At 41.8% G+C, this 18,874-nt stretch overlaps 1 protein-coding gene across 7 annotated transcripts in view; it reads right to left on the reverse strand.

The window, feature by feature from the left end:
- Window positions 1-18,874, reverse strand: part of RGL2 (ral guanine nucleotide dissociation stimulator like 2) — a 791,449-nt gene that overhangs the window by 197,576 nt on the left and 574,999 nt on the right. For all 7 annotated transcript variants that reach the window (XM_044083541.1, XM_044083538.1, XM_044083537.1 and 4 more), the window contains one exon: window positions 1,541-1,639. In XM_044083541.1, coding sequence (XP_043939476.1) covers window positions 1,541-1,639 — 99 coding nt within the window. The remainder of the gene's footprint in view (window positions 1-1,540; window positions 1,640-18,874) is intronic.

Consider the following 18,874-nt stretch of genomic DNA (forward strand, 5'->3'; position numbering starts at 1 on the left):
TCTTTCCTCACAACTGTTGCTGAATGCCTAGTCTTCAAACTGATAGCTTGTTACCTAATATCCGAGTGTCAGCCTACTAGCAAAGGTCCTTTCTTGTGAAGTTATTAAGCTTGCTAATGCCTCCACCTGTGGAGGAAAAGACAGACACTAACCTTGTCAACTTATACCAACACCTAGCAGACCCTTTAGCACTCATCAAAAGTCAGTCTGCATCTGTGATCTTAGAGGCCTTTGAATGCCTAAACATATAGATGCAGCCAGACAACTCTTGGTTCTTCACTTCAGTCTGTTACTGAAGACATCAGCACCAACATCACCAGCCTACTCACCCTATTCTGTAAGGTCCTAAAACAGAAAATTGTATTTAACAGCCTTACAGAAATGGCTCTGAATGAACAGAGCAGATCACTCTTTTTACACATGCACAAGGAATGTAACTTGGACATGAGCACTGCTTCACTACATGTTGAACACTAAAAATGGATGCATCCTGCAAAGTTCAGAATCAGAGTTTTACCTCTGCTGTCTGTGCTTGCTCTGTAACCAAAGACAAAAGTGCAAGGTATACAGATTCAGCAGAAACGTTAGCCACAACTACTCCTAAATATGCATAGTGAACAAAAATCTTTAAATAGAATAAGTACCCTTGATATCCTGTGGATGCTTGTAAACCAGGAAGTAGTCTGGCAAGAAGTTAATGTCTGGAACTGTAGGTACCTGCACCCAGGAGATGGATTACAGAGAGTTGCACAACAGTCAGCTGTTGCACAGGTGAATGTGAGCATGATAGATTGCATCTATGTGAAACAGTGATTATTCATTTCAGTGTTATAAGCATCTCATACAGACCCAGACCTTCTCCTTTCTCTTCCTGCAGCAGAGCTCATGTGTGCTACCTGTTTATAACGGTGACTGCCCTCCTATAACTTTTTTTACATCCCCACAGGAGCAAGCCTGATGGCTCCTCTACCTACAGACAAAGGGCTAATTCATTCTGTGGTCATTTAAGACAGTTTCCCAGCAGGAGACAGACATATGGCCCACTTATTGCTGCCTGGGAATCTTCCATGAGGTTGGTCACTTATGGTGACAGTCGGATGGCCTGCCCCCTCCCCTGAGAAAGCATCCCCTTCCCCTACAGTAGCTCTTTGAGGGTCTGCTATAATTGCATTTTGAGGGATTCCCCACAGTTCACAATACAATTGCACACATCAGCATGGGCTCTGCAGACCTAGGGCTCCATGGAGTAGACATCTAATGCTTCCACTAGATGTCACTTATATGGTTAACCAGATCCACCTCCCTCATTACAGGGTTGGCAAGTGGGCAGCAGACACTCATGCCAATCCTCCCCTGCCAGCTCCTACATGTGCCCAAGCCACTATCTGACCTGAAGTCACCTGTAACATAGTCAGGGCTTTATCCCTCTACACCATGAAGCAGCTGCTTTCCTATAACTTGACATAAAAATATTTCTGTACATTACCAAAGTCCCACCATATTCTCATGAAATAAGTACATTAGAGCACTGGACCCTTACTCAGCACAGTGTGTGATGACCAGTAGTGGCATTGGCTTTGGATTTTTCTGCGGTGTGCTTGGCTCTCCTGGGGGCTCCACCTCACATGACAGTCTATAGCTGGAATAGATAAGCAGAAAAGAACATTAGTTTTCCATCATTCACATCTGTACTGCAATTTTGGCTTACATATCAGGACATGAATGATATCTATAACATGTTTCTAGCTGCCTAATCATACTTCAGCTGTACTCTGTTACTCAGTACCTGTTCAACATGCTAATTTTATTTCAAGTTCTACTGAAATGATAAGCAGTACGTCCTCATTACACTGACATACAATAAAAGTGATAAGGTACACAGTAGTGGATGGATGCAACTTACAGGTACATACTGTGTTAAATCAAATAATTTACATGGCAATAACCTCTACATCTACTGTAAAATGAGTATATAGTGTAAAATTAACTTGATTAAGAAACATATGAATTTAGGGGGTGTAGTAAACTGGGAAATATACATGTAAATAGAGAGTTTACAGAAAGAAAATACTTCTCATGTGATACATATCTTGGAAGGCAGATGCATTAAAGAATTCATGAAGGCTATTCATACGTCCAAATTATCTGAGTCTTTACTGTGTTAAAGTTCAAGTGTATTAAACTGCATGTAACTATGCACTTTACATACATACCTTACAACATAAAACAACAGGCTAGAAAAATAATGATAATTGTAAACCACAAAGCTTTATACTGCTGTGTCCATAACCTCAGGGGAAATACGCAACAAAGTGCAGAACTTATTGTAAATGGCATCACCCACACTGAACCAGAGGGCATTGCATTAAATTTGTTACAGTGGGTGGTCCGAATGGAGAGATGATAAGTCAGCAATCAAGGGGTAGTATTGCTGAAATTGAATTCATCCTCAAGTCTTGGTGAGTACCTTCACAAGGTGGACCCTGTTTTTATAAAATCTTACTAAGATGATATTAATATTTAGACTGTATTTATACAGATATATCATGGACAGAAATAGGTTAAAAATTAAAAAAGATAGCTGGGTGCACAAGACCCAGGATAAAAATGTGCCCAATCCTGGTAGGCAAACTGGTGCCAAGACTGGAAAAGATGACAGTGTAGAATCCTCAAAATATGGAAACATTCCTACAGTGGGGCCAGGCCAGGCCCAGTTGGAGGATGCCCCCCCTCTTGTAGAAGGAAGTAGTAGTCCACAAAAATCACACAAAAAGGATAGGCCAAAGAACAGCCATAAAGACAATAATGTGGACTATTGAGGACAAGAAAGAAATTATGTATTGTTACTATTATGTAAAAAGCCCAGAATTTCCAGACACAAGATGCTTTACCAGAAAGGCTCATCCAGACTCTGCTACACTTTGCTGTGAAGGAAAGGTTAGTTTGCTGTTATTTTTTGTATTTCTGTATTGCCTTTCTATATTTTGAATACTGTAGTTTGTTTTCTTTACCTTGTGTTTTGCTTGCATTCTGTTTTAACAGCATATTAAAACTTCAAAAGAGACCACAGCTCTCTCTGTTCTGAGTCAGGCAGAATTTTTTCCCTCCCTCCCACCCATTAAGTTGTCTAGTTAAATACCACTGTCTTTCTAGTTGCCCGCCTCTTATGTTAATCTGACCATATATCTCATTTCTCTCTACTTTCACTGGCTTATGTGAGTAATCACAAAACCATCACTTTTGAAATCCCACCCCTTCAATTATTTAAATTTATTGGCCATCCTACAGTATTTCATAGTACCAAAATACAAAAGTAACCACCCTTTCAGTCCATCTTGCTGTTTTAAAAATAGTAACTCTCCACTAAACCTTAACTTTTTAAACAGGTAAAACTCAAGTTACCTACTTTCATATCTAACTTCTCTAGTGCACACTGCAGAGTGCATTCTTTTCAATCTTACCTTTAAGCATCCCTGTTACTAGCACTTTCTCTAATACCTAAAAGATCATCTCTACTTGACTCCAAGTAGACTTTTCTCTATCTGTTAAACCTAGCACTTGCTCCTATAGTACTTATTACCTTGATACATGCCACTTATAGATCATTCTCGCAAAAGGCAAACCCCCATTTCTCGGTCAGAATCTCTTTTAAAGTTTTTTGTCTAGTCCTTCTAGCATGTCGAGGGATCAGTTGCTAGTGTCCTCTCCTGCTCAGCTGGTGAACCTGAATATTGAGGCAATGTTACAATTGCCTCATGTACACAGACAACCCTCTCCTCCTCCCACAAAACACAAATACATGCGAGAGATGCAACTAGCCAAACTGGAGGCTGAGCTCTCTCAACATAGGACTGGCAAGACCAGTCAGGAGGAGAAGGTTACCACACACACTATAGACCCAGTCTCACATAGTACTATCACAACCTCAAATCATACACATAAACACACAAAGACATACTTCTGATCAAAAATCTACCAAAACAGCAGAGGCCACCAAAGCAGACACCCAAACAACCACCACCTCAGAACACAACACCTGCAACACATAGACCTCACAGTCAGTGTGTCAAACAGTCACAGCCCTTAAGGCCAAACACAATGCCAGACACACTAGTCATTGGTGACTCCATAGTCAGACACACTGATGTCCCGCCACCAGACTGAGTAAGGAGAAGGTCACAGTAAGCTGCCTGTCGGGCGCTAGAAAGCACTCAGGTCTCTCAACAGCAGGTACAAATCGTCTCAGTCATTGTCCACGCTGGTGTAAACGACCTGAGACGCACTCCTTGGACTACATGAAAAGAGACATTGAGGAGCTCTCTGATTATGTAGCCCAGGCAGGTATGACCCTGACCTTGAGCAGTATCCTACCTTCACCAAGAATGATGCCACAATACAGAGATAAGATGATCAGCTTTAACAATTGGCTTAAACTCTGGTGTCATTCAAAGGGGATCCAATGTCTGTCTGCCTGGGATGACATGCTGGACAAGCCAAGGGACGGCTTGCACCTGTCACCCTGGGATTCGGATATTGGCAAAGGCTCTTGCCACCCCATAGTGCCTTTTTAGGCAAGGCTCAAATTCTAAACCTACCACCCTAGAACACAAAAATGGAAAAAAACTAAGGGTAATGCTGCTCAATGCCAGAAGTCTAAATCTCAAAATGCACTCACTCGAGGTCCTTCTCAGTATGGAGAACATCGATGTCTGTGCAGTGACAGAAACCTGGTTCAAGGCTCCTGAGAGCACCCCAGCACTATCAGGTTTTACCTCTTATCATGCCCGCCCCAAAATCCGGACAATACCAAGAAAGGAGGGTATCCATATTCATCAAGGACACCCACACCTCAAGACTGGTGGCAACGCACGATGCATCGGAGACCATCCAGGTGCAATTAACCATAGGCAAGACTGCTCTGCAAATTTTAGCATGTTACAGGCCACCCTCACAAACTCAGGAACCTCACATGGCCTTCCTGAAAACACTAGAGGGATAAATGTATCACCAAACACCATCATACTAGGTGACTTCAATTACCCTAATATAGACTGGGAACACTACTCAAGCCCAAACACCCTAGCCCAAAAGTTCCTGGAATTCATAAACTCAAATGCCATGGAACAACTAGTCACCATCCCCACAAGAGGAGAAAACATACTTGATCTCATCATCACGAACATGGGAGCACAATGTTCAACACCTCACTGGTGAGATCAGATCGCAAACTAATCTCACTGGAGGTCCTCATCCCACCCCCACCTGAAATAAAAGACCACAGTAAAGAACCGACTTCACACTTCTAAAGACTAGTGTGGTCTCCAAACAGTACTCAAGCCGCTGAATCACTTACAAATGCCTTCTACCAGCACCTGCAGGACTGCATGGATAAGGCAATCCCAAGCAAAACAAAGACTCTTTGTACCAAAGGCAGCCCAGTCTGGTGGACCCCAGCCATAAACAAACTCTACAACAAAAGGAGGAAGCTACTACAAGATAGAGCAAAATCCTTAAAAGGTAAGACACCCTTGATCACTATAAGTAAAAAACTAAGAGCTCTCATAAAATCATCCAAAGCAAATTTTAAGAGAAAAATAGCTAAAGACTCAAAAGACAATCATAAGGCCTTCTTTAGCTATGTTAGAAACCTGAGAGGAAACTCCCAGATATGCTCAGAACTAGTTCAAAATGATGTGAAGATTACTGATCCTACAGACATTGCCAACATACTGGCTGACAGGTTCAGTGCAAACTTCTCCCCTCCCCAAAAGGAGAGATATCTATACCCCCCAAACATCTCCAACGCCCAAGTGAGAACTGCTCTCTCCAAAGCAAAAACACAGCATCCATGGGACCTGATGGTGTCCCCGGCTGTGTGCTCCACGAACTCAACGAGGAATTAAACCCACAGCTAGGACAGCTGTTTAATCATAGTCTTACCTCTGGATAGGAGTGGCGACTGCAACTGTGGTCCCACTTCACAAAGGTGGTGCCTCCACCGACCCTGGAAATTACCGCCCATTAGCTTGACAAGCCTTATCTGCAAAGCCATGGAGAGGATCATAATGGACCTCATAAATAAAGACATAGGGAATTTGCAGACTTTGGATCCATCCCAGTTTGGCTTTGTCAAAGGCAGATCATGCCTTCTAAACTTGGTTGACAACAGTCACCAAAGCCATTGATGAGGGAAAGGCAGTCCATACAGCCTACCTCGATCTGGCGAAGGCCTTCGATACAATACCCCACTCGGGTATCATTGAAAAACTCATCAGCTTAAATGTTAACCCATACATCACAAGATGGGTTGCAAACTGGCTGAGTGACAGAACCCACAGGGTCATAGTTGCTGGTGCCATGTCAGACTCAAAGCCTGTCACAAGTGGTGTACCACATTTCCGAAGTACAAGCAAACACAGGAGGGTTATGGCTGACAAAGTTTGCAGATGACTGCAAACATAGTAGAAAACACATCTGACACAGATATCCTTCAGAAGGGTCTCACAGAAACGGATAACTGGTGCCAGAGCCATGGCCTAAAGTTAAATGCCAAAAAATGCATAGTCATAAAACAAGGTTACCCCTAGCTACCAAATAGGTGGCAATCCACTGAGCACAGAAGAAGTTATCAGGGACCTGGGGACCCAGGTTGATAGTAGTCTGTCATTCGACACCCATGTAGCTAAAGTAGTTAGGAAGACCTTCTACATTGCCCACCTTATCATGAAGGGATTCTCATCTAGATCACGGGAGGTCATAGTCTCCCTATACTCATCACTCATCAGACCAATGATTGAGTACAATGCCCCATTCGAATGTATCTGACCCGACACTTGCAGCAGCTGGAGAGGCCACAAAAGTGCCTCACCAAAAGGATAAAGGGTCTCAAACATCTGTCCTATGCTGCCCGACTGAAAGAACTCCAGCTCTATTCAGTGCTCAGAGGTGACCTTTGCCTAACATACAAGGCCATGTCAAACCCAGATTTGATGAATATGCTTCACCTCAAAAATCTAGATCCGTCAGAGCCACAAGGGCGGGAGACTTAAAGGATAGATTCATCACCCAAAGACTCTGTGGAATAAAATCCCGGTATATGTGAGGCAGAGCACCTCGCTGGCCTTGTTCAAGAGAAATCTTGACCAATGGATGGGAGATGGATTACCTCAGTGTCACTGCTCGACAGAGGCACAGCAAAATAATGGGTATAGTTCCCCATACTAAATTGTAAATGCCCTCGGGCAGATAGCCTAGTATGAACCTATAAGATATACAAAATGATTAAGAGAGAAATTAGAAGAAAGAAAAATACTTTCACAAGAAAAACTGTCAGAAGCTTCAAATAAAAAATTTGTATTCATTAATACAACAGATTTGTGAAATACAGTGTATATAGATCAAGAAACTTTGATCTGTTTGGAAAAAGAAGCATCTGATGAACTGCAAAAATATAAACAACAAAACCCAGAGATTTTTGGAAAGTATAAAGAAGAAATATGGACATGGGAAAGAAAGAGAGATTTCATATGGTGCAATATTTATGCAAAGGAGAAAGCCAAACTAATCAATATAAAGAAGGCAACCCCAAAGATATTCGAAAAGAAATACAAGCAAAGGCATCTTGGATATGGAACATTTCACAATAAAAGATAATATCACAAAGAGGGAATGCAGAAAAGAAGATTAAAAGTTAAAGTTATGGAGTTCCTGTGAAGTGAAGGATTTGGTGTAGAAGTTCTAACACAGGTTACATCACAGCATGATGGAGTGAGTCTGCAAAGTAAGGAGAAGCAGGAAGATCTTGAAACATCTGAAGGAGAAATATGGACATGGGAAAGAAAAAGAGATTTGATATGGTGTAATATTTATGCAAAGGAGAAAGCAAAACTAACCAATACAAAAGGAGCAGCACCAAAGATATTTGAAGAAAAATACAGGCAAAGGAATCAGGACATGGAAAATTTTACAATACAAAAAATAAGAAGACAAAGAGGAAAAATAGAAAAGGAGATTAGTAATGCAGAATTGAAAGAAATAGAAACTGAGATTATGGAGTATCTGCGAAGTGAAGGATTCAGTGTAGAAAATCTAATTCAGAAAGCACCACGACAGGATATAGCAGTGGCTATCCAAATGAAGGCAAAACCAATGGAATGGGAAGCAATTGGGCAGGTGCCATATGAAGATATTTTGGAGCCTTCCACAGGAAACCAGTATAAATGTTTACTTGAAGCTGTACAGCAAGGGAAGGAACTGGAATCTGTGGAAACTCTGATGCAGTCAATGTTGAGGAGTGATAGGCTAGTGAGTTCCCATATGACAGAGCAACGGATGGCTCAGGATGAAATTGAAGAGAATGTGTCACAGGAAGATGCTACACAACTTTCTATAGAATGCCCACAGGAAATGGAAAACAAAAAAATATGCCCTCAGTTTAGAAGAAAATGACATATTAAGATCAATGAAAGAAATAGACAACAGAAGGTCAATAAAACTCAAAAAGTCAGAAGTTTGATAAAACAAATGAACACAGTAATTAGGACTATCCATAGAGATCCATGTGATATAACAGAAGTAAACAGGATATATTATTATTATGTTCCACAGGATCTTCATAGATATTTCTCCAAAATGTATCTATTTCTTCTTTTTTTTTTTGGAGGTGTTTCAATTCCTTTTGCCTTGTTTCCCAATTCTCTCTATTCTAATTCTACTGTGCAGCTAAATTAATAACTGATAAAGTTCTACCAAAAGAACCACAAGAACAAAGGGTGGTGAGGGAAAGTAAGGGGAGGGATCAAATACCATCATGCAAGTATCAAATAGAGAAAACTATAAAGCAATTAAGACAAGAAGTGTCACTGTTAGAGGAATATAGAAGAGGGAACAGATCAACAAAATTACTAAGGAAAGACAGATGTGATAAAATCAATGAGCAGTATTTGAATAGATCAGGATCTATCAGACACTATCTCAAACAGCAAACTAAAACTATCAGCACAGACAGAAAAACTTAGAAGATATGCAGATAAATTTAAAGGAAAAGTATAAAATATTTGCTAATGACCCAAAAAATGTATAGACAATTGGGAAACAAGGCAAAAGGAATTGAAACACCACCAAAAAAAAAGAAGAAATAGATACATTTTGGAGCAATATCTATGAAGATCCTGTGGAACATAACAAAGATGTTAAATGGATAGAAGAAGTAAAAGAGAGAATGAGAAGTTCAAATGTACAGGATATGAAAGGGGATAAAGTAACAGCCAGACAGATTGAAACAAAGTTAAGAAAAACCCCAGGCCCAGATGCAGTACCTAACTTCTGGCTATAAGTACTAACATTTTTGCATGAAGATTTAGCATTGAGTAAAAACTATTAACATGTGCACCCCGAACAGACACCATCCTGGTTAACAACAGGAAGAAAGTACAGTTGTGTACACTTACCATAAATGTAGATGTTTGAGTGTATTCACTGTTGCAGTCATCACATTTGGGTTATCTGCCTGCAGGTAGCCCTCAGTCGGCCCAAATACCAGAGTCTTGGGATTTCTGTGTCGGATGCTGTCGCCTCTTCCATGACGTCAGGACGTCATGGGTATAAAACATGCAGCCGATGGCATTACATCAGTTTTTCTTGCCCCAGATGTCAGGAGCCCCCTAAATAGGAAGCAATTAGATGATGGAGAACACCCCCAGCAAAAAGCAAATGCCAATGATATAAGATATGCAAAACAAAAAGGATAGGTAGAAGTGAAGAGAAGTCAGGGGCTAGAGGGAAGGTAACCAGGACTGCAACAGTGAATACACTTGAATGTCTACATTTATGGTAAGTGTACACAACTGTACTATGTTCTTCGTGTTTCACTGTTGCAGTCATCACATTTGGGTTGATTCCCAAAGCTGAGGATGGGTGGAAGCAGTCAAGAAGCATTAGGGCTGGCAAGCTGGCCCCGTAAGACTGCTGTAGCAAATCCAGCTCTGCATTTAGAAAAGATTGGTAAGTGGTAATGTTTGGAAAAGGTATGTACAGAGCTCCAGGTTGCAGCTTCCAGGATGTCTCTGGCAGGGACTCCCCTGAGAAATGCTGTAGAGGTTGATGTAGCCCTAGTGGAATGTGTTCTGATCCCCTGTGGGGCAGGTTTCCCATGATGTTTACAGCAGAAATGGATGCAGTGTGCTATCCATGTAGAAATGGCTTGCCCTCTGTCCCTGTAACAAAACTGACTAGCAGGTGGTCAGATTTTCAGAAAGCTTTAGTCCTGTCCAGATAGAACCTAAGCTGCCTGTGCACGTCAATGGAGTGCAGGATCCTTTCCCCTGTATTCTGAGGCTTAGGGAAAAAAGTTGTCAAATGAATGGATTGGTTTAGAGCCACACTAGATACCACCTTTGTCATAAATGATGGGGTAGTCCTGAGGGAACCCTGTCCGCATGAAAGATAATGAAGGGTTCCACGGCCATAAGGGCCTGCAATTCAGACACTCTTCTTGCTAAAGTGATGGCTAGAAGTAAAGCTGTTTTCCAGGAGAGGAATTGTTAACTCTGCTGAAGCAGCAGGTTCAAAGGGTGGAAGTGTGAGTTTTTCCAATACAAAGTTAAGGTCCCAGGCTTTGGTGGGAGCTCTCCTGGGGGGTCTTAAATTTTTTGGCTCCTCTCAAGAACTGTTTGACTAGAAGATGAGAGAAGAGAGGTGCCTCAGTATTATAATGAGCTGAGATGGTGGAGGCAGGAATTTTAATTGAAGAGAAGGATAGGCCTTTGTGGGACATTTCTGTTAAGTAATCTAGTATGTGAGGTAAGGTGGACACATTTGTGTCCCTTCCTCGAAACTGGCTCAAAGAACAGTATCTATTCCACTTTTCTGAATAGGATTTCCTAGTAGCAGGCCTTTTTGCCTCCAGGATGACATCCAGCACCTGTTTACTGAGGGTTCAGGGGATGAACCAGGCTACTAGGTTCAGGGTTTATAACTGAGGATGCAAAATCTGGCCTCTCTGTTGGGACAGCAAGGTGGGGGGTCTGAGGCAGGTGCCAAGGTAGCAGTGCTGTCAGACTGCATAAAGGTGGGTACCAGTGCTGGCGTGGCCAATATGGTGCAATCAGGATTGTCCTGTTTAATCTTTAGTAGTACCTTCGACAGGAGGGGCAGAGGGGGAAAGGCACAAATTGAGAGGTTTCCCATTTTAAGGACAGAGCATCCACTTCCCATGCTTAGCTGTGGGGAGTTCTGGTGCAATATTTGCTCAGTTGAAAGTTCTGAGGGGAAGTGAAGAGGTCCACCTCTGGTGCCCCCCCCCCACCTGTGGATCAGCAGCTTGAATGATATGGGTTCCATTTTCCACTCATGTGGGTCCATTAGATTTCAGCTTAAGTCGTCTGCCAGTGAATTTAGTTTGCCTGGCAGGAACTGAGCTTGCAGGTGCACTAGGTTGCTCAAGGCTCAAGGCTGTGTCCCACAGAAACATGGTTAACCTGCAGAGAGGGTAGGAAAGGGTTCCCCCCTGCTTGTTTATGTACCACATAACTGTGGTGTTGTCTGTTTTTACCAATATCTGCACTGGAAGAATAAGGCGTTTGAAGGCTGTCAGAGCATTCTGTACAGCTAACATTTCTTTTTGATTGATATGCAGGGGCATTTGCTTTGGGTTCCATTTGCCTTGAATACCTTGTCCTGCCATGTGAGCCCCCCCCCCATGTATAGTCTGATGCATCTGCTGTTAGGGATTGGGTGGCAGGGGGTAGAGTGAAAGGGAGTCCTTTGTTGTGGTAGCAGGCCTCTGCCCACCAAATAAACTCTGCCCTTATGCAAGGAATGATAGGAATCATTGTTTCCAGGTCCTGAGAAAGTTGACACCAGAGACTTTTTAAGTACCATTGAAGGTACCTCATATGCAGTCTTGCATATGGAATTATTAGAATGCAAAGAGGCCACGAACCCTAGGGCTTGCAGTATTTTTCTTGTAGATAGCTGGGTTTTGGTGGCCAGTAGGATGAAGCAGTTTGTCAATAACATTTGTTTTTCTGAAGTGAGGAATGCCATCTGGGAAGGTGTGTTCAAGCTTGCTCCCAGGAATAGAATCTGCTGGCTGGGTACCTGATGTGGTTTCTTTTTGTTGATGGTGTACCCCAGTGAAGTTAGAAGTCTCTGTAAAAATGTCATGTGCTGGAATAGCAATTCCTGACTACCTGAATCAGGCAATCATGCAAGTATGTGTGAATTAGAATTTTCTCTGCCTGCAGTATGCAATGGCTGGAGCTAGGCATTTTGTGAATTCTGGGCTCAGTAGATAAGCCAAAGGGAAGTGCAGAGAACTGATAATGCATAGAGCCTGCTGTGACACTAGCCAGGAATCGGAAGCAGTTGTTGGAGAGTAAGCGTCTTGCACCTTGGAACCACCAGGAAGGGGTTGAGACTAGACAGATCCAGGATAGGGCGCCAATAGTTTTTTTTCCTGGGTACCTGAAACAGTCTGGAGTAAAAACCTTGTCCCCTATGCTCTGCTGGTACAGGTCAAATAGCCTTGATACTGCAAAGAGAAAGTACTTGCTATTGGGCCTCTGCCCACTAGTGTGGGGGGAGGTCTGGCCATCCGCTTGGGGTTGGCAGTGAATTGAAGTAGAATCTGTATCCCAGGGATACCATGCTCAAGACCCATCTGTCCTGTCTATCACCCAGATGTACTCCCAGTTTTTTGCATGTAGGTCAAGTTTTCCTCCTAAGGGTGCAAGTACTTGGGCAAGGCTTGGAAGAATTAAAGGTAAATCATTGTGAGATTTCACCATAGGATGTTGGTTTACTACTCCCTGTTTTAGAAATGGGAGCACTCCATTGCTTAGATCTGTGCATACCCTGAGATTGTAATTGTGGTGGTATGCTGCCCCTGGGTTACGGCTGAGAAGGTCTGGGAGAGACTGGAAAGGACCAGTTTTTAGAAGGCCAATGCCTACTGAATCTAGGTGGCTGCACCTGTAGGAAATACTTCACAGTTTGCATAGATTTAGCTTTTTCCTCTGTCTTTTTGAGGACTTCTTCTGCTTTACTGCCAAACAGGCATTCTTGATTTAGTGGTGCATCTAGTAATTTTGCTTTGACATAGTCTGGCAAGATAAGTTCCTTAAGCCAAGCATACCTTCTAAGAACAGACCCAGTGACAGCAGCCCTGCAAGATGCTTCTAAGGCATCAAAACCACATTGCAAAGTATGTTTTCCAACTTGGTTAGCAGAATGCATTAACTCTTGTAAATTTTTATGTTCTGCACAATCAGGAATCAACATCATTTTCTGTTTAATTAGCTCCATAATATGTTGCTGACACTTTAACATATGAAACTGGCAATTTAAAGCCCTGATGGCCAGAGTAGCAGAGGTGTATATCTTCTTACCCCATCTGTCTAAAGCCCTAGAACCCCTGTCCTAACGCCTTTAGGTCTCTGGGAAATGGTCTCTGGATCTGCAGTAGGATTCTTAAAGAGAAACTTGTGGGAGTCAGGTACTCTGTAGTACCTGTCAGGTTTCCTGGTCGCTAGAGGCAAGGTATCAGGGGTAATGCTGGATTCCAAAAAGACATCATCTACAATCTCCAGAACAGGGAGCATAGCTAGAGGCCTGTACTGAGGCAAGTCTAAAAATTCTCTGAGTCTCTTTTTGGACTGTGGGTAGTCCTAGCATTCCCAGCAGAAATGCTCTCTTAAGGTATGCATGGTTTTACCAAAAGAAAAGTCCTCTGGTGGGGAGGCAGAGGGGATAGAATCCTCTGCATCTGAATCCTCACAGGAAAATAAGGGAATGTCCTGGTTATCAAAGGGATCAGAGTCATCAGGCTCACGGTCTGTAGAATCAGAAGGAAAATCAATCCTTTGTCTTATGGAGGGGGAAGGCTGTCTTCCCCTAATTAAAGTTATAAGGTCTTCAGCTATTCTAAGCATTTGTTTCTGTGGTATGGGAGCTACAGCATGCACTTTGGTCATCCATTTTCTAGGTGAAGTGCGAACTCTGGACCTGAGAAACTGAGTAGTTTTAGTTAGAAACGAAGATTTTGGTTTCATACGACCATCAGAAGGTTGGAATACACCCTCAGAAGCCGGTGCCTGCACAGCGGCTCCAGACCCATCCAAGGTAGAGACATCCACAGGTTCTATAGTCGAAGAAGCAACTCGTGGCATACCAGACTTCGAAAGGGTCTCAGCAGAGGCCTGTGAATCTGTAGAAGCGGGTATCAGGGGCTGCAAAGGCACCTCACGGAGTACCAACCTATGCGGTCTGCCTCTGTCTTTATCCTTACGTTTTTTCTGAAGATCGGTAGCTGAATGACTTATCGAAGCCATTTTGGAAAATGGAGAATGAGAGCAAAAGAATTTAATGACAAAAATAGCCCGACAACTAATAGTTTGGGCATTGAACAAGGCACAGGACCGACAGCGAGGAACATCGTGGTCTGGGCCTAAACAGATGACGCAATAAGAATGAAAATCTCTGTGCGTTATTTGGTTTACACAGGCAAGACAATTATTAACTTTTTCTGACATCAGTTTAGAGCAAGAAAAAAGGATCCCCAACGGGATACTTATCTTTTAAAAGACTTCAGGTCTGAAACCCGAAAAACAAAAATTTCAGGAGTCGACCCACCAGCACTTGCGAACTGCTTCTGCTTCAGGCACCTCAAGGCAAGAAAGACTGATGTAATGGTGTCAGTTGCATGTTTTATACCCATAACGTCCTGACATCATGGAAGAGGCGACAGCATCCGACGCAGAAATCCCAAGACTCGTATTCGGGACGACTGAGGGCTACCTGCAGGCAGATAACCCAAATGTGATGACTGCAACAGTGAAACACGAAGAACATCAATGCTTCTACTTAACAGTGAACCTGCAAGCTATCCTAAAAACTACAGAACAATAACTTGCCTTCCAATGACGTATAAACTATACACTGGAATTGATGCCAACAGAGTTTATAGTCATTTAGAGGAAAACTCAATCTTGGCAACAGAACAAAAGGATAATAAAATAAAGTCATATGGAACAAAAGATCATTTGTTGTTAAACAAAGTCAAACTGGAGAACTGTAAAATGGGGAAGAATCTAATTATGGCATGGACAAACTACAAAAAGGTATTTGACAGTATCCCACATTCATGGATAAAAGAGTGTTTAAAAATGTGTAAGATACACCCTACACTGATTGATTACATTACAATGACCATGAAACAGTGGCAAAATATTTTGCAGTTAAGCCATGACAAAGGACAAATTATTATTGCAGGGATAAAAATTCAAAGGGAGATATTCTGAGTGATTCTCTGTCACCCCTGCTCTTTTGTCTTGCCCTTAACCCATTAAGCTGTTTACTTAACAGATTAGGTCATGGCTACAATTAGTCTCCCAGAAAACAACAAAGTATAAGGACTTATTTTTGTAGATGATTTAAAATTGTATAGTTCATCAGGTGAAGAAATGAAAGGACAACTGCAAATGGTCAAAACATTTTCAGATGATATAAGAATGCCATTTGGTCTTGATAAGTGTGAAAAAGCAACTTTTAAAGCAGGACAGCTGCAGCACCAAGAAAATATCAGTTTGGAACAGGAGTATAATATAAAACAACATGAGCAAGAGGGAGTGTACAAATATTTGGAAACTGATGAAGGATCAACAATAAAGCATGAATAAATGCGAATAAATCTTAGTAAGGAATATTTTAGAAGACTTAAATTAATACTTAAAATAGCGTTGACATCTAGGAACAAAGATCAAGCTATAAACCAGTTTGCTGTTCGTGTCCTAGCTTACAATTTAGAAGTGGCTGACTGGCCCCAAAAGGTGTTGGATAGGTTGGACAAGAAGGAATGCTTCACGCTTGTCAAATGATTTATAAAGATCAGTGCATACCAAGGACAACAAAAAGGATGCTTCAAACTCATTAAATGATTTATAAAAATCAGTGCATACCAAGACTATATATTCCCCATTCTGAAGGAGGTATTGGCCTCCTTGAAACTGATTACATGTACAGATCTGCAATTGTGGGACTCCATACATATCTGCTGGCCCAAATATAGTGAAAGTTTTGAAACATGAAGATAATAAGTCTAAGATGACTTCTCTGCTTAGTTTAGCAGAAGTATAGTGGTGTCAAATGGGAATGAAAATCAAACCAGAAGTAGATAAAAATCCGACAGCAACTGAATGTACCAAAAAAAAAAAAACAAAAGAAAGAATGTAAGGTGAAGGATGAGACGGCAATAAATGTGGAAAATGCATAAATATAGTTTCAAGTATAGAAAACTCTTTGAACAACCTCTTGTTGATCAGGATCACATGCAGGAATGGTTAAGGAGAAGCGAATTTAAACCAAAAGACGAAAGGTTAAAATTGGCGGCCCAAAATAGCGGACTATGTACACATTGGTTTACAAAGTCCATTGAACATGTGGGAGAAACAGACAAATGTAGGTTTTGTAAAACAGAACTGGAAACAGTCGCACATCTTGTTGCTGGTTGTGATATACTAATGGTAGAAGGGCTTATACTGAAAGTCATAATAATGTGACAAGACTGTTGCACTGGGGATTGAAGTAGCTGAAAAACACTGGAAACGTGTCACAAAGTACCATAGAAAATGATGAACTTTATATCACATGGGATCATCCATTACCAACAGTTCAAAAAATAGATGCGAGAAAACCAAATATAGTAGTCCATGAAAAGAAGACAAAATTAGCACTGATATTGAAGTTGCTACACCCACTGACTACAGTGTCTTAAGTACAGAGACACAAAGTCATAAAATACCAGGATTTACAGGCAGTAACAAGGTCAGTGTGGAAGAAGGATATCCAGACAGTTCCACTAGTAGTAGGAGCAATGGGTCTATAAAAAAGAATTTACAATCATACTTAGTTATGTTACTGATACATGTAACTCCATATGAATTGCAGAAGGAATAATTACTGGGCAAGTTGCAGGTGCTGCAAAGAGTACTTTTGGTTAACATCAAAGACTGAAACAATACTAATTTCATGAACTTTAATCATACTTTGACTAAGGAATGGGGTCCATTCCCATCATGGTATTAGAAACCCAGATGACTTGGAGAAATTAAAAAAAAACAGACGCCATTGCCAACCTTTTGGCTGACAGGTTCAGCTCAAATTTCTCCCCCAACCCCTCCCCCCCCCATAATCCAAAGGAAATACCACATACCACAATCCCCACAACTATTACTAGGGAACAGGTCATCAATTCACTTTCCAAGGGCAAAAACACTGCATCGATGGGCCTGATAACATACCTGGATGCTTAATAAATAGCATGAAACATGAACTCTCTCTTCCACTTGAATCACTTTTCAGCTGGAGTCTCTACAGCCAGGTTTTGTACCCAAGGAATGGAATATGGCTACAGTCATTTCCCAGCATAAAGGAGGTCCAACCATTGATCTGGGTAACTACAGGCCCATATGTCTGCCCAGCCTCATACGTAAGGCCATTGAAAGAATCATCATAGAGATAATAAATGAAGACATAGGTAACCTGCAAACACTGGACCCATCACAGTTTGACTTTCTTAAAGGAAGGTCATGCCGATTAAATTTGGTGGACTTCTTTGATAAGGACACCAAAGAAATGGATGAAGGCAAGTTTGTGCACACAGCTTAGCTCGACCTGAACAAAGCTTTTGATACAATACCCCACTCAAGCATTATAGACAAGCTCACTAATTTAGGCATAAAAACTTTTGTCACCCACTGGACAGCCATCTGGCTCACTGATAGGGCCGAGGAGGTCAAAATAGGTGAGGCCACCTCCACCAAAAAGCCAGTCATCAGTGGAGCCCCCAGGACTTGGTACTGGGCCCTCTCCTTTTTGGTATCTATTTCTTTGAAATGGAAGCAAATACTGAAGGTTTATAGCTGATTAAGTTTGCAGATAACTGCAAGCTTGGGGCTATCACTGACTTCCCTGCTGACACCAGCATTCTTCATGAAGGTCTGACTCTGACAAATGATGCCAAACCCATGGTCTCAAACTCAATGCTAAGAAATGCATAATTATACCCTTTGGGAAGTCAACCAACTTGGATAATTACCATGTTGATAATACGCCCCTAAGACTTGACCCAGTGGTCAGGGATCTGTGTATGCACACAGACTGCAACATTGCCTTCGACCACCACATGGTTACAATGGTGAAGAAATCTTTTTATGTTGCACAGCTTATAAGTGAAGGTATGGCATCTAGGTCCAAAGAGGTCATTATCCCACTGTCCTCTGCCCTAATCAGACAAATCATAGAGTACAATACTCCCTTAAGTATATAGCTGACCAGGCATATGCAGCAACTAGAGCGAACTCAGAGGTTACTTACAAAAAGGATACAAGGCATAACAAACCTGCCTTATGCAAACTGCCTTAAAGCTCTTTCCCTCTACTCAGTCTCCTGTAGATTGCTGAGGGGCGACCTATGTCTGGCTTACAAGGTATTTGCAAACCCCCACCACTTATGAATCGCATATTCATAAGTCAAACAGTACCAGAAATATAAGGTATAGGGATGTGACTTTTGACTGTGACCTAAACATGCTGGAGAGATGTGTCCATAGACAGCCCTTCCTATAGAACAGGCTTCCCATCCATGTGAAGCTGAGTTTGTCTATTACCCAATTTAAGTGCAACCTAGACCAGTGGATGGGGAAAAGGAAATTTACACCGTTTCTGGCACCCATGTCAGTTATGGATAGAGGTAACATAACTACCTGTCCCTCAATGTCCAATTTGGATACAGGATATCCTTACTCTTTTGGAAAAACTTGGCAAGGCTTGGAAAGGAACCCAAGGTCATTATCCTTGTAACAGTCTATGAATCTATA

Source organism: Protopterus annectens, chromosome 9.part0, assembly GCF_019279795.1.
Source record: "Protopterus annectens isolate FY-2018-M chromosome 9.part0, PAN1.0, whole genome shotgun sequence".
In the NCBI taxonomy this organism is placed as follows: domain Eukaryota; kingdom Metazoa; phylum Chordata; order Ceratodontiformes; family Protopteridae; genus Protopterus; species Protopterus annectens.